The sequence below is a fragment of the Carettochelys insculpta genome, chromosome 20, assembly GCF_033958435.1.
Source record: "Carettochelys insculpta isolate YL-2023 chromosome 20, ASM3395843v1, whole genome shotgun sequence".
In the NCBI taxonomy this organism is placed as follows: domain Eukaryota; kingdom Metazoa; phylum Chordata; order Testudines; family Carettochelyidae; genus Carettochelys; species Carettochelys insculpta.
This window is the reverse complement of record NC_134156.1, coordinates 7,731,605-7,746,482: the sequence shown is the minus strand read 5'-3', so window position 1 is coordinate 7,746,482 and position 14,878 is coordinate 7,731,605. Positions and strand designations below refer to the sequence as shown.

The following is a 14,878-nucleotide window of genomic DNA, read 5'->3' as shown; positions in this document are numbered from 1 at the left end:
AAAAAGGGGCCTCTTCCCTTTGCTATAAATTGGAATTGGGAGCCTCTCGAGGTAGCCTTACAGAAGACTGCAATCCAAAACCAAGCTTTTTTGGAATGGAAAGTAATATATCTGTTCCCATCACCTTAATCGGGGCAGACGGAAGGGGGGAGGTTTGCTGACTCTTTCTGCAAGGCCTAAAAGGCAGTTGTTACAGTTATTGGTATTATGGTCCCGTTGAGGTGCTCTGGTCCGGCAGTAGGACTCCATTGTGCTAGGTTCTGCATAAACAGAACCGAGAGGCGCTCCCTGCCCCAAGGAGCCTACGCTCTGTCTGTGCACAATTGTCCGCTGTCCCGCAGCTTCAGAGGAGGAGCCCCTACTGACTTCTTGCCTTGCTGGCTGCTGCTAGTTTTTTTATGATCCTAGTTATTTTGTTTGCAATTATACTTCAGATGGTGGGAAACAGGGAAACTAAAGTCACATGACATTCCTGCCACTGCACGTTTGCTTGTGGGCCTTTGGCTGGGTCTTCATCCTCCCCAGCCCTGTAACAGCAGGAAGGGCGTGAATGCCACTTAGATGACCCAAATCCTTTTCTTCCTTTTCCCCAACAGGGGTCGGCCCCAGCAAGTGCATTTGGGAGTCAGGCCTAGATACAGCATTTTAAGCTGTCTCCCCCTAGTGGCTAAATGACCAGGGCATGAGAGGGGAATGAATTTTGACCCTTTGGCCACCCCGTAGTTCAGCAAGAAGGGGACATTGAGAAGGTGAGAGGAGCACATGGGCAGGAGAGCCATTTTCAAAGTGGGTGCGGGAAACAGCCAGCAGAACCTGCCCAGCCTGCATAGGAGGGGCTGATGGTGGCCTGCCTTAAAAGCCTACCCTTCAGCCGCCCAGGGCTTGAGCTGACTAGCGAAGGAAAGCTGGTATAGCGGGGCAAACCCGTCTTTAAAAGCTTAGATCTATTTCCCCTATTCGTGTTAGGGTCCAGTTTTCCTGCGGAAGGGCTAGTCCCGGACACACAGAAGGAAGAGCGATACAGCACATAGTGCCCCTCCGTAGGGACACGCTTCCAACTGGACCCTTGTCTACAGGGCGTCACAGTTTGCTCTAGGAAGTTTAATACAGGGGGGGCCTGGGGACTACGCAGGCTGGGAAACAACAAATGTCTTTACTCATAGTTCGGAGACGATTGGGTGCAAATAGAGCAGATGGTATTGAACTGATAAGATGTAAAGAGCAGTAACACTTAGTGCTAGCGAAGCAGTTAATTCATAACTCGCTCTCGCAGCCCCCAACCCCATTTAACAGAAGGGGTTTGGTGAGGCAGGGGGAAGAAGGGGCTTGTTCAAAGCCACAAGAGATGACCCTGGAGACAGGTGACTCAGCAAGAGGCTGATCTTAGATGGCTAAAATCAATCCAGTCCTCTGACCGCTAGTAATTGTCTCTAATTCAGGAGGGGTGTTTAGTTATCGACATGTGTATTAAACATTGAACCTGGGATATTTATGAAGGGCTTGATGCACTGCATGGGAGGAGCTCAGGGGTATTGCACTACAAGACAAACATCTTCCCGGCCAACGTTTAGTTGGTATGTAGCACAGCTTGAGATGTACATGTTGTTTGTAGAGGTGCACTGCCATGAGGCATGCCCCTAGGCAGGGAAGGGATCATGGCATGGTGAGAGTAAGTGAATTTATTGAATGTGGATAAAATGGAAGATATGTAAGTGGGGTGTTAAGGGAAGTTTTCTTTGATGGGGTTGGTAGGTTTTAGGGCACAGATGGGATATTTCTATGGGAAGGGTTTAATGCTATTGCAATACTTTCTTCCATCCGGTAACAACTGAAGTTCAGGGGATATTCATTGAAAGGTGGGGTCTGCTGGTACCTCTCAGCCGCGGGCAGCGTGAAAATGCAAGAATGTGCTGAACTGAAATGGCCGAGCGGGACTCTAATGAACTGAGGGAATGTTTCAGTGACGCAGCTGCCGACAGACAATGGAGACGTTCCAGGATGTGTTCCAGAAGGTGGAGAAGATCGGGGAAGGCACCTACGGCGTGGTGTACAAAGCTAGGAACAAACAGACAGGCCAGCTGGTGGCTCTGAAGAAGATCCGTCTGGATTCGTGAGTGTCTGAAATCCATATTCCCAACCAAAGTCCAGTTCATAGGTTCCGTCCAATCCTGAAGCCAGGCTGGGTCACACCATGATGTGATATGTAACCATATGTGAAAGGTTTTTCCAACACAGCTACGATTGTTAGGCAAAACTTAGCACTGTAATGTGCAGCCGTGATAGTACCCCACTGGGCTTGCCTATGGCATAATTTAGACCTCTTAGGATAAAAATCTGGTCTGGAAGGGAGCAGTAAACCAGGCTATCATTACTGAGCACAACTGTGCCCAAGCCATACTTGAGAACCGTAATCTAACCAGTCCAGTTGGTGCTGCATTGTAGACAAGGCTTCAGAGTCCTAAATTCAGCCCTCTAGATGCAAGCCTCACTCCTCATCCAAACTTACTAATCAATAGGACAAGCTACAAGCTCCCGGACAGGAAAAAGCTGCTGACGGATGTAATCCGATAGTGGTATAGCCTGCGTCACAGAGGTTGTGCTGCTTTTTCCTCCTTGTCAGAGCATTCCCTTCTGCATGCTCCTCCCCAAGGTATTCGTACAGCAGTTCTCTCCTTTGTATGAACAGCATCAAACTTGGCCAACATCTTGGATCTTGACTAGGATGACTGTCCGAGCCAGTGAGACAAACCAGGCTGGCTTGTCTAGTCATGTAAAGAAAGGACTTTCAGAAGGGCTCCTCCCCCATGGTGACACGTATGACTGATCTCTCATGTGTGCTGAGCATTTGAAAATCTGATCCTAATCTCTCCTGAAAATCTAGTCTTGAGCTGACTAGATACACATAAAGAGGTTCTACGTCTAGGGGACTTGTATTTTATGTCCTAAAACCCGGTGAGCATCCCCCAGAAAGAAATGTCAGGAAGGAAAACATCCATGAGCCACATAACCTGCTGATCTGGTATCTGTCTGCTAATATCACTCCAGGAAATAATGAGGCTACAATAAAAATCTGTCTTCCCCCCAGTGAGACAGAAGGCGTTCCGAGTACAGCAATCCGAGAAATCTCTCTGCTCAAAGAACTTAAACATCCAAACATAGTCAGGTAAGAGAAGCGCTTGGTCTGGCAATGGAATGAGGGTGATTGGATCGGTGCAGTTGACTCACTCACTGGTGATCTGCGTCCCTTGTGTCAAGCTGAGGAGCATAGGGATGTAAACAAATACCTCTCATCCTTGTATGTGCCAAGTAAAAGGGTTATTGAGCTAAAAAAATAAAAGGAAACGACAAGGCATTTCTGCTTATTGTCTTGCATAACCACTCACATATTTTCCAAATGATAAGTGCCTGTCAAAGTCCCTGAGTATTTGATACGGTCATTTATCCTGACACAGGGCAATGGAGGGGTGCATTGTACTTTTAGACACAGACACACGTTAAGAAACATTTGAAACTTAAAATTCAGATGAAAAAGTTTCTGTGGACAGTGTGAATCAGTGCCCAAAGAGGAGGGACAAATTGTAGTCTTTGTGTTTCATTTTCCTTCCGAAGCTGAACTAGAGCAACAGAGAATATATTGGAATTTTTCTTCATTGAGCATCTTAAATGTTTTTTCTCCTGAAAATTCGCTTAACTTGGTCACCTTGTTGTCCCACAATAATTCTGACAGCAGAGCTTATCGAAAAACCTCCCATCTTGATTTAAAAATGGTCCACGATGGAGAATGCACCATGGCCCAGCAAGTGCCTATTGACTTCCCTTTTAGCTTTCATCAGACTGTCCTTGTTCCTTTTGGGAATGTCCATTCACATGCAGAATGGTTTTCCGATCGCTCTGAACTCTTCCTTCCAGTCTGACCAGATCCAACAGGCCATCCCCTCAGCTGGCATAGCTTTGACTTTCAGTGGAGCTGTGCCAGGGCTGGGCAGCCACAAATAGTGGGTAGGCCACAAGAGTGACCCTCCTTCGCCTCAGTCCACCACAGCACTGCCCCACGCCCACGCCTTCCCTTCCCTCTCCGAGCTGTACAGCTGATTTGTGGCATTCCATCTCTGGGAGCCCGGGAGAGGAGCAGGGACAGAGCACAAATCAGTTGATTTGCAGCACCTCCAAAACTGCTGGAAGGGAGGAGAAGGAGCTGGAAATGCAGGGCTCTTGCCCCACTGTGTGAGAGGCACATGGCAGAGGGAAGTAGACAGGAGATCCACAGACCACATGTGGAACCCAGCAGGCCACAACTGAGCTATGCCAAGTGACAAATGGGAAGGGGGGTGTCTGGCCCTATTACCCCGTTTAGCTGCAATGTACAGAAGTGTTAGTAAGGCACTAGACATTTTAGATGAACCCTATTCCATTCAGCTGCTTAGAAAAGAAGCTAGCAGAAGGACTGTGAGCCTGCTGGCAGAGAACCTGTATTTGTTACCCACTGTCCTCTTCTACAGTAATGGCCTAAATCCCTGCCGTTCAGGTGTGGGTTTGGAGCAATGTTGTATAAAACAGGTCAGGACTGTTTTTAACAAGATGGGTTATGCTTGTGCTCTGTTCTTAGGCTTCTAGATGTTGTGCACAGTCAGAAGAAGCTGTATCTGGTGTTTGAGTATCTGAATCAGGACCTGAAAAAGTACATGGAGTCGTCCCGGATGAGGGAGCTGCCTTTAAGTTTGGTAAAGGTACAAAGTTGAGCGAAGTAAGGCTTGGTCTACACTAGGTGGTTAAGTCAAATTTATGTGACTTAGGTTGAATTTGTAAGGAATCAGTTCACGTTACAAGGGCCACTCTTGACTTTAAGGGCTACTAAGGTTGACTTTTGTACTCCTACTTTTCATGAGGACTAAAGCCAAAAACAGCCTTGCATGGTTGACCTTAAGGTAGTGCAGACAGAGTGCTGTGAAATTCAACATTCTTGGACTCCTGGGTGTGTCCCATAGGGCCCCAGTGTCACCACTCTGGCCAGCACTTTCAACTCCACTGCTCTCCAGGAGTGCAGGAAGCAGCCCGGTAAGATTTGAATGTTATTTCCTGTATGGTCAACATGGCAGTGGAGGAGGCAGCACACCACAGCAGCACATCTGGCCATGAATTCTCTGGGTCACAGACAAGCGCCAGCCTGGAGCGTGCGGGAGATTCAGGACTTCATTGCCGTATGTGGAGATGAATCTGTGCTGGGAAAACTATAAAGCAGCAGAATAAATGCAGACATATATGTCAAGATCTCACAGGGCATGGAGGGAAAAGGATACACCAGGGACACCCAGCAGTGCTGCATGAAAATAAAGAAGCTGAGGCAGGAGTACCATAAAACAAAGGAAGCAAATGGACGTTCTGGATCACCACCACGAGCAGCTGAATGGTATTCTAGGGAGTGACCCAACCACTGTCCTCAAACAGTCTGTGGATACCTTCGAGGAGAATCCTCAGGAAGCCTCTGGCTACAGCAAGGACGACATGGTGGATGAGGAAGAGGAGGAGAATGATAATGGTCTGCAGGCGAATGGCGCAGCTGATTTCACTGGCAGCCAGGATATTTTTGTAACAGTGGATCTCATCTCCTCTTCGTGGGATGTTTTGCAGCCGGGCCCTTCTGGTGAGTTCTCGTTTTTAATGATTCTACAAGTGGGTTAAGACAATTGGTTGTGATCTCTGGTGGGTGCTGTTCCTACACAGACTGGGGTCCCCGGAACACCTGGTTCACCTCTCTGGGGACGGAACGCTGATCCTCCCTTCATATCTCCATAAAGCTCTCAGACAGGTACTCTCATTCTTCTCATAAGGCTTTTGGGGTGGCCTGCCTTACTCCACCCTCCTTGATAGGACATCTTTCCACACCAAAAACAAGAAGGCCCGTAGCACCTTATAGACTGATTAATTGGCGCACAAGGTTTCATGGGCAAAGACCCACTTCGTCAGATGCATGTCAGATGGGCTTATGTGCCAATAGATCTGTTAGTCTATAAGGTGCCACAGGACTTCTCCTTGTTTTTGCAGATACAGACTAGCAGTTACCTCTGATACTTTCTACACCAAGCCACTGCTAAGTAATCTGGAGTCATGGCACCAGAGAGCAGTGCGGCATAATGATCTGCCCTGTACCAACACTGAGTTAGCATTCGTTCCCTATCAATTTTCCTCATTCTAAGCAGACTAATGTCTATTTTTGCAACCTAGAAGACACAGGGGAAGAAGCATGAAGCTACTATATGACAGCACAAGCCTGGACTAGGCTGCTAGGAGAAGGGAAATTTTCACTATCTCAGTGGTACAAGGCTGGGGCGGGTGGTGCCCGAGAGAGCTTCAGGGAGGAAAGTGCAAGCTGCTCTGCCATGCCTGACCATAGCCCCCCCCACACGCTTCCCCAGGCTGCTAGGGGAAAAGGAAATTTAACTGTCCCAGCAGAACAGGCAATAGAAGTACGCTGTGACTGCAAGAGATACAAAGCCTCAACAGCATGCCCGCACTGCCCTGCATGCCCCGTCACCTTCCTTTCTTTGCCCGTGCCCCTGGGGGAAGGGAAAGGCTCAATGGCCCAGCAAAGGGGATGGAGAAGCACATGGGGATGGACACTAACACAGCCCCGAGCCCCCACTCTCGAACTGCAGCATGCACAGTTGCAGAAACTGCTTCTGCGATCACAGGCTTGGAAGTACACCCCGCAAGCTGTGCCTTATCGTGGCTGGAAGCGAACCACGTCAAGCAATTCCCTTAAGAGCTCTGTGTAATACCTGCTGCATAGAGGTGACTTAAAAGCCAAAATTATTCCTTGCAGGGAATACATGCCTAATGTCTTTCAAAGAGGACTATTCACAAGATTCCTTTGTGTAGTGTTAAACTTATCTACAGTAAATATATCTTCTTAATGTCTGGCCTTCACTTACGTTTTGTTGCAGAGTGCTCGGCAGCGGGCTCTTTGACCTCTGCTTGCCCCTCCCTCCTTCAGCTGTTAGATTGGCACAGACCTGCAGAAGAAAACAAACATGGGAAGACGTGTTCCTAGAGCATGTGGAAGCCGCCTGCAAGGACAGAGCACAGTTAAATGCATGGAGGAGAATCACTCTGGAGCAGAGATGAGCTGATCGGGGTGAAAGGAGAACGCTTGGACAGCATGAACTGGAGACCCAGAAGGAGATGGTGAAGCTGATGAGGCAGCAAACAGAGCTCCTGTGGTGCCTGGTAGAGAGCTCCGCTGGAGCCCGTGATGAATCACATGCCCTCCCTGCCATGTTCCCTAACCTCCCCCTCCATCAGCACCCCAGAACGTTCGGGGGAACATCAAGGCCAGCCTCGCATTCCATTCCCAGGGACTCTTCTGAGAGCTGAAGGCTAACATTCCCCCGCTGGCAAAATGCTCATACTTACCCACCCCCAAAGCCGCTGTCCTGAACTCCTTCAGCATTCTCTGAATAAAAACAATTAAACTCGTAAGCCCAGTGTCTTTATTGCTTGTTTTACATGGGGCAGGAGGAGGTTTACAGGCTTTACAATCAAGCACACATCATTTAGGGAGCAATTCCTTAAGAGCAACAGAAATGACTGTCATGTCATTATTTGTTCATTCATAAAGCTGTTTATCAGAGCCTCCCTGATCAGCAGTGTTACTCGCTGTTTTCTCCTTATTGCCCTGATATCTAGTGGCTCATAATTATTGGCCAGGTGATCGGTCTCTGCCCTCCACACGGGCATGAAAGTTCCTCCCTGGTTCTCACATATATTACGAAACACACAGCAGGTTGCCACCACAAGGGGAACATTGCCTTCATGAGATCTAACCAAGTCAGAAAGCTCCCGAATCTGGCTTTTAAACAACCGAAGGCGCATTCCTCTATCATTCTGCACTTGTTCAGCCTGTAGTTGAACTGCTCCTTACTGCGGTCCAGGCTGCTAGCGTATGGCTTCGTGAGCCAAGGGAACAAGGGATAAGTTGGATAACACAGGATAACTATTGGCATCTCTGTGTCTCCAACAGTGATTTTCTGGTCTGGGAAAAAAGTTCCATTTTGCAGCTTTCTGAAGAGAGCAGAGTTCCAAAGATACACACATCATGCATCTTCCCCCAACCATCCCACCTTGATTGTCTGGTTTTTTTTAATTTTCCAGCTATTTCTGGTCTTCTGAGCTTGTTTAACCAACAGCAATGCAGACTGAAGTTCGGCGACAAAGTCCAGGGTACTACTGCTCATTGGGTTTATAATTAAGCAACGCACTGCGGGCAGGGTCAGTGAGTTTGACTCCTTTGCTCCCTAAACCAGCAGGTATAGGAATGTTTCAGTGTATCTCTGGGTTATGAGCAAAACCTCCATCATGGGCTTAGCGTGACCGTGTCTGGGCTGCAGGGGAAGACGTTATTGCAGCAGCGCAATGTTTTCTGTACAGCTGCGGCACAATTCCTTAAAGATCTATCGTATTTTGAAAGGTTTGTAATTTAAGCCAGTCCAGATTTCCACGTTGTCTCATTGCGGCTATGTCTGAAATCTCTCCTCGTAGAGCTATCTGTTCCAGCTGCTGCAGGGCGTGAACTTCTGCCACTCCCACAGAGTCATTCATAGAGACTTAAAACCTCAGAATTTGCTTATCAATGAAGTGGGCGCCATCAAGCTGGCAGATTTTGGTCTGGCGAGAGCCTTCGGGGTTCCGCTGCGCACTTACACTCACGAGGTAAAAAAAAAAAATGCCTTTTTCCCATCTGATCTAAAGAGCTTGCACTGGGGTTTCTCAGTGCATCTCTCTTGCTTTCTCTCACTGGTTTAGCTCATCTGATCTGTTGGAATGATTGGACTGCCATGAAAAATACACTACTCTAGGAATTACTAATATGCCCATCCCTGTAAAATCTGTGCTGCAATGGTCTGCAATGGTCTGCATTGCTGACTAGGTGGCCCTTCCTGTGTGCTTGGAGAGGGCAGAGGTTGATATTGTAAAGAATCTTGCCCACCTGAACACAGCAGGACCTGTCTCTTGCTAAACACAGAACTCTATGGACCTGCCAAGTGAAATAAGACTAACAAAGGGATAAGTCAATAGAGGTGGACTGCAGGTCAAATCCAGGCCAGTCCACGCATTGGAGCAGCCCCCAAGAATCTTTATTTACCTACTAGAAGATTTACATGGCTTCGCTGGGGTGCTCAACTCAGTTTTTGGTTTTGGAAAAGAAGATAAAAATGTGCATACTTCATTTAAATCATTGCTCTGGGGTCGGGGTGGGGATAAGGGGTTCAATATGTGGCTCCCCCATGAAGAGAGGCCCTCTCTTGCTGCAGCAGCTTGCGGCCAGGTGAGAAGCACCTCTCCGTGGCTACTGCAGCTCCAGCAGGCACACCCAGGGAGGTGTGCATGTTCCCTTGTTCTCATACAAATTGGGAGGTGGGACCACTTCACCCCCGCCCACCTTTCTTAGTGGGTGCCTGGGAGTGAGAGGCTCAGAGCTGGGGCAGTGTGAGACAGCTACTGGGCACCCCCCAGCCAGCCTCGTTCACTTGCCTGGTGATTCTGTCTCATTTTCATATGGTTTTATGAGACAACCTCATTCCAGACACATCCCATTTTCCTGGTCCAACCAAACCCTGACCTTGCTTTAAGTTACGATAAGAGGAAGCTTTATACCAAATTTGGTGGCCCTCACGCTTACCATTTAGGGGGAGATCTTCAACAGGGAGATTCTCCACTGTTAGTAGATTATCAGTCATTGGGGGTTTTTAACATTTTCTTCTCTGAAGTCTGGACCTAGTTGATACTTTGACAAAAAAAATAATTATCTACCCCACCTCCCCCAACAGACTAAAGCTTTTGTTTTGGTTTCTTGTAGGTGGTAACTTTATGGTATCGGGCCCCTGAAATCTTGCTGGGCTGTAAATACTATTCAACTGCTGTGGATGTCTGGAGTGTTGGCTGTATCTTTGCAGAAATGGTAGAACAGCATTCACCGTTTTCTACGTTAATGGTCCCGTCTTTTAAACATCACCTTCATGCTAGCCAGTCTCATACTTACCCAGTTCTTACCCAGGATGCAGATGGCCCTGGGGATACACCCTGGAAAGGACAGCTAGGAAGTGAGCTGCTTCTTAAGTGTGGACTCAGAGCAAAATTCACTCCCATGTGGCAGGGCCCGGCACGAGAATTAGCCACAACTTACAGCCAGTGGTACTTCAATTTTTTCCATTCCTGAGCAGAATAAACTTTATTACGTGCACCAAGGCATGGGCAGCCACGCACCAGCAATAAAAACACAGGCTGGCTGCTGTGGGTGGCTGTTGACCCTCTGCTAATTAGCTGGGCAGCACCTGAATCTCTCCTGGGTGGCTACCCAAGCTCTCAGCTTACTGGGAACACTGCCGACAGCCCACATCTCTGTTTGGAATATTTAAGTGTGCATAACCTTTGTCTTCCCTCTGCATTAGGGTGGATTTTAACCTCAGTGCTTGGATAGCAGCTGCCAAGAACTGGGTGCATTATGGAGCTTATGTCTTAAAATCTCACACAGTGGTCTGCAGAGAGCTGACATTTCTTGTCACATGAAAAAAAAAAAAAGAGTCTGAGTTCCTTTCAGAGCAGCTTGAAACAAGGTGAAGACAGATGTAGCTGCCACCACTAGGCCCTGCTGCCATGGGAGGGGTAGAAGTAGAGGACGCCTTCAGGGAACAGGGCTGTCAGTGCAGGAAGGGAGAGCCTGCAGCTGGACACAATCTGCAAGGGGAGTGGGGAAGGGGCGCAGGTGACAGAGAAATACACAGAGGGGAACACATATGTGAGAGTACAGGATGGGGTGGTGGAACGAAGGGGGCAGGCAGATGGCATATTATTTCTCTTTCCCAAATATGTATTGTAGACAGTCACTGAAAACTTCCCTACTGTTACTTTTCCATGGAAGTATAGTGAGTCTGTACGGCACAGGCCTGGTTTGAGGCCTGAGGCCTAGCTAACCATGGACAAAACATGGCTCAAAGCAAAGCTAAGCTGCGAGCAAGAGGCAGGCCTCTGCTAAAACAGGTAATTTGTTAATTTTTACAACACCGAGCCTGTCTGGCTCGAGGTGCCCGTGACTTATTTTCAAACATTTTTTACTGTATTCTTGTTAAACCAAGGTTCTTGCTTACTAGATCAGAGATTGGGGTCACCAGTGTAGTTCAACGGATTTACTGCCATTATGTCCTCATGGGTGTTTGGCGCCATTGATGATAACCAGAAGGCTGCTTGCTTGCGTGTTCAATGATACTGTACTCTCAGCCCTGTCTGTGCCATGTTCTGTTCTCAGGGGCCTGACCCTTGCTCACAGCTTAGCTTTGCTTTGAGCCATGTTATGTCCATTGTTCGCTAGGCCTTAGGCCTCAAACCAGGCCTGTGCTGTATGGCCTTAGGTCTTCATCTTACTAGAACAAGTTGTCGTCCCATACTATTAGGAAACAACGTAAAGAAACTTAATGGTGCTTGTGTTGCTCCCAGGTGACCAGAAAAGCCCTTTTCCCTGGGGATTCTGAAATTGACCAGCTCTTCCGGATTTTCCGCACCCTGGGCACACCCACCGAGGCGGCGTGGCCAGGGGTCACCCAACTTCCTGACTACAAAGGAAACTTTCCCAGATGGGCGAGAAAGGAGATGAAGGAGATCGTTCCAAACCTGGATCGGGACGGGAGAGACTTACTGGCGGTGAGTGGTAGCTCGTGACCAGGTGTCAGGAGGACTTTGGCTCTTTCCACTTGGGCAAACGAGGAACGTGTTGTCAGCTGAAATGAGAAACAGCAGAACCAGGCATTTGTATTTTGGATCCATTGGACACAAAGGGATCCTGCATGGGAAGAGGAATAAGTTCTACCGGGCTCCATGCACAGATCACTGGGGGAAACGCTCTGGCCTGTGTCATTCAGGCTGTCAGCTAGATAATCATAAGTCTTTTTCAGCCTTAAACTTTTCTATTTGAGTACCTGTAGCACCTGCAGCTCTGTAGTAGCTGAGCACCTACAAAGATTCAGAGGGCTGCAGCATTGAGCTGATTGCTATTTTTCTCTTCCAGCTTCCTTTCTAGGTCCCGCCAATGTCTTGAGCACTGAAAAACATAAACTGCATATAGAATCTTTTTAACTACAGATTCCCAGCCCCATTTAGAATCAGAACTAAGGTTGACTGAGGTGGCTATGTGCTACATAGTAGCTGTGGGGTAAGATTGATGTATACTGATAAATCTCAATATACATTCATGCCGTAGTGTTCCTCCCCTGCTTCCCCCTTAGTAAAGAGAATAAAAAAATCCTCCAGTCGAGGAACAGCTGCTTAAAGCTACACTTAACAGTGTGCTCTAGGAAATATAGGCTAGTCAAAGGGGCTTCATCATTTAAAGACTTCTGCCTGTGATTTGTTGACCAAGGTAACAGGATATTGGCCAGTAGTTTACCAGGAACAGAGCAGTAGTATACTATGACATCTAACTGTAGCATGGTCAGTGTACTTGTCTGGAACAGACTGTACCCTGCACATGCTAGGGACACAGTGTCCCAGCTCTGACTGGCAAGATCCATGTTCACAGCCCACAGAGGACTATTTGGGATGCCACCCCTTTTTCTGAATAATTGGGAAGCCATGCAGCTGGGTGGTTGAGCACCAGTATGGGAACTAGCTGATCTGGGTTCTGTATGAAGTCCTGCTATTCTATAACCTCAAGTGAATCAGTGTCTCAGGTTCCACTTCTGTAAAATGGGACTATCAGTCTCTACTTAACTTGGACATTGCCACATTTGATTACAGCCAGTAAAGACCTCTGGGTTTATCAGCTAAAGACACCATGTAATAATAGGTACTCGCTGGATGCCAAAGTCTAACTGAAGGGACATGGTGCTGGCTTGCACAACTTGAAAGCTTTGCATTTGGTTGACCTAAACATCCTGCATTAAACCCCCCCAAATCTGCTTGGTTTTCTTTTGCAGCAGTTGCTGCTGTATGATCCTGACAGGCGCATCTCAGCCAAGGCAGCCCTGAATCACCGGTACTTCTTCTGGCAGAGCCCCCGTGATGCCAAAGACAAGCACGTGCCACAGAAATACTGCAGATGAAAGGACGCAGCACCGCCTGCCTGCCTGCCGGGATTCCTGATGCTGGGCTGTGTGCATCAGTGCATTGCCCCCCTCCGGTGGCTTTGCAGGGAGGCTGGCTGAGGCTGAAAGGCCCATGTAATGCAAATGAATCTGGAGGGATGTGTTAGTTCTCATTTAGACAGAGGCAGTTGTCAGCCTATTGCTAGGGTATGTGTTATGTGTTGAGGTAGTTGTTACATGTGACCCAGGCAGGCCATGAGCATTGAGCACTGGCTGCGGGAAATAGATTCTCACAGTAAAAAGCCACTTCTGAATGCTCGTCCCTGCGGCCGGGTGCGTGGCAGCTGCGATGGCTGGTGCAAGGAAGATCGTTTGTCTTTTCGGCCCCCGGCAATCATCCAGTCCTGCCTGTGGTTCTGATAACCCAGTGCAAGGACATTTGTCAGCTGCGCTCCCAGCAGCAGGCAGCGCTTGACCTAAAGCAGCAGGGAGAGTCTTCTGCCCAGCAGCGAGCAGCACCGTGTATTGCTAGGGATAAGAATAGGGGCTGTTGGTATTGGATAAGGCTTTGTGTTAAACAGTTTAAAAATTGTAGAGTTTAAAACTCTTAGTTCAACAGCAAGTATGAATATCTTACGAGTGAGCTTCATTGCAAGGAGGAGGTGCTAGAGGCTCCCACTCTGACCGTGTGTGAAGTTCCACGTTTCTGGAGAACATCCCCTTTTGGTGTCCACACATACCTCTAGTTCAGCTTCTCTGGTTAGCGTTAAAAAATGTTCCTGTTGCCTTTCAAGAGATTTAGCACTAACTTTTGATGCAGTTGTGGGAATTCTCTCTTACGGTAAAGAAAATAAATACATATGATTTGTTCATCTATCTTGATGGTTTATGTTACAGGCTGCTTAATTGCTTAGCAACCCCATAGACCAGGAGAATGACGGAATCTAACAGTCTCACGTATGCTAACGCCTCGATCAAAACCTGCAGCACTGGCCTAACCAGTTGGTCCATTTCTTTGTTACAGGCTTTTTCCCTTTGTCACCCTCTTCATTCTTTCTTCAGGCCAGAACTCCTGTCAGCTGCTGAAGCATGGACAGCATTACGTGGAATAATCTGCGGAGGCCACAAAGCCATCCCTGCAGTGTGGAGAAATAGAAACTATTTTAAACAAATGCTGATACATTGCCCGTGCATCCTTAAGTTTTATTTACTGAAATACTCTGAAGACCACGGAGTTATTTTGTTCCATAATTTGTTTTCCCACCTGTTTTAATAAGGGAGCTGAGGAGACTCTGGTAAATGAACTAAATATAGCATTAATCTAGGGCAGCGATGGGCAAACTGTGGCCGATCTGGGGTCTGCTGAATATTTTGTTTACCATTGCTCACGTGCAGGGTTGCTCGATAACTCTGGTCTCGGGCTGTGTCATTTTTCTCCTACCAATACTACGACAGTGGCGTGCATGTAAAGCGAGAGCTCATGAATTGAGGTGTGTGGTCATTGCATATGACATCAACTGTCAGAGCCATGCACTCCCTCTGCATCCAATCACAGCCTCCTACGGTTCAGTCAGCACACCCCACAGATTCCAGGTACACAGGCGCAGTTAGCAAGACTACCCCATCCTGGGTACATCATCTCGGTTACAACAGTTCTGCTGTCTACTGAGATGAAGGATCACCTCATGAGTGGCCCACTCACTAGCGCAGGTTGCCCATTGCTGCTCCAGGGGGAACTTCAATCTTCTTCCTCCTGCTGTCGAAGGTAACTGCAGTCAAGTAGCCATGTAACACTGACCCATTAACCT

At 47.9% G+C, this 14,878-nt stretch overlaps 1 protein-coding gene across 4 annotated transcripts; it reads left to right on the top strand.

Annotated features, from left to right (window-relative positions):
- Positions 1-1,979: 1,979 nt before the first annotated feature.
- CDK3 (cyclin dependent kinase 3) lies at positions 1,980-13,994 on the top strand. 4 transcript variants are annotated; one of them, XM_075014903.1, is made up of 7 exons: positions 1,980-2,110; positions 3,086-3,163; positions 4,607-4,727; positions 8,536-8,706; positions 9,854-9,955; positions 11,488-11,691; positions 12,963-13,994. In XM_075014903.1, exons 1-7 carry the CDS (start codon positions 1,983-1,985, stop codon positions 13,086-13,088), a joined length of 930 nt encoding a protein of 309 aa, XP_074871004.1. In that variant the 5' UTR covers positions 1,980-1,982; the 3' UTR covers positions 13,089-13,994. The 4 variants fall into 4 exon arrangements, with proteins under 4 accessions (XP_074871004.1, XP_074871005.1, XP_074871007.1 ...); XM_075014904.1 differs by having other exon boundaries at positions 9,854-9,972; positions 11,496-11,691; XM_075014906.1 differs by lacking the exon at positions 8,536-8,706.
- Positions 13,995-14,878: the final 884 nt, after the last annotated feature.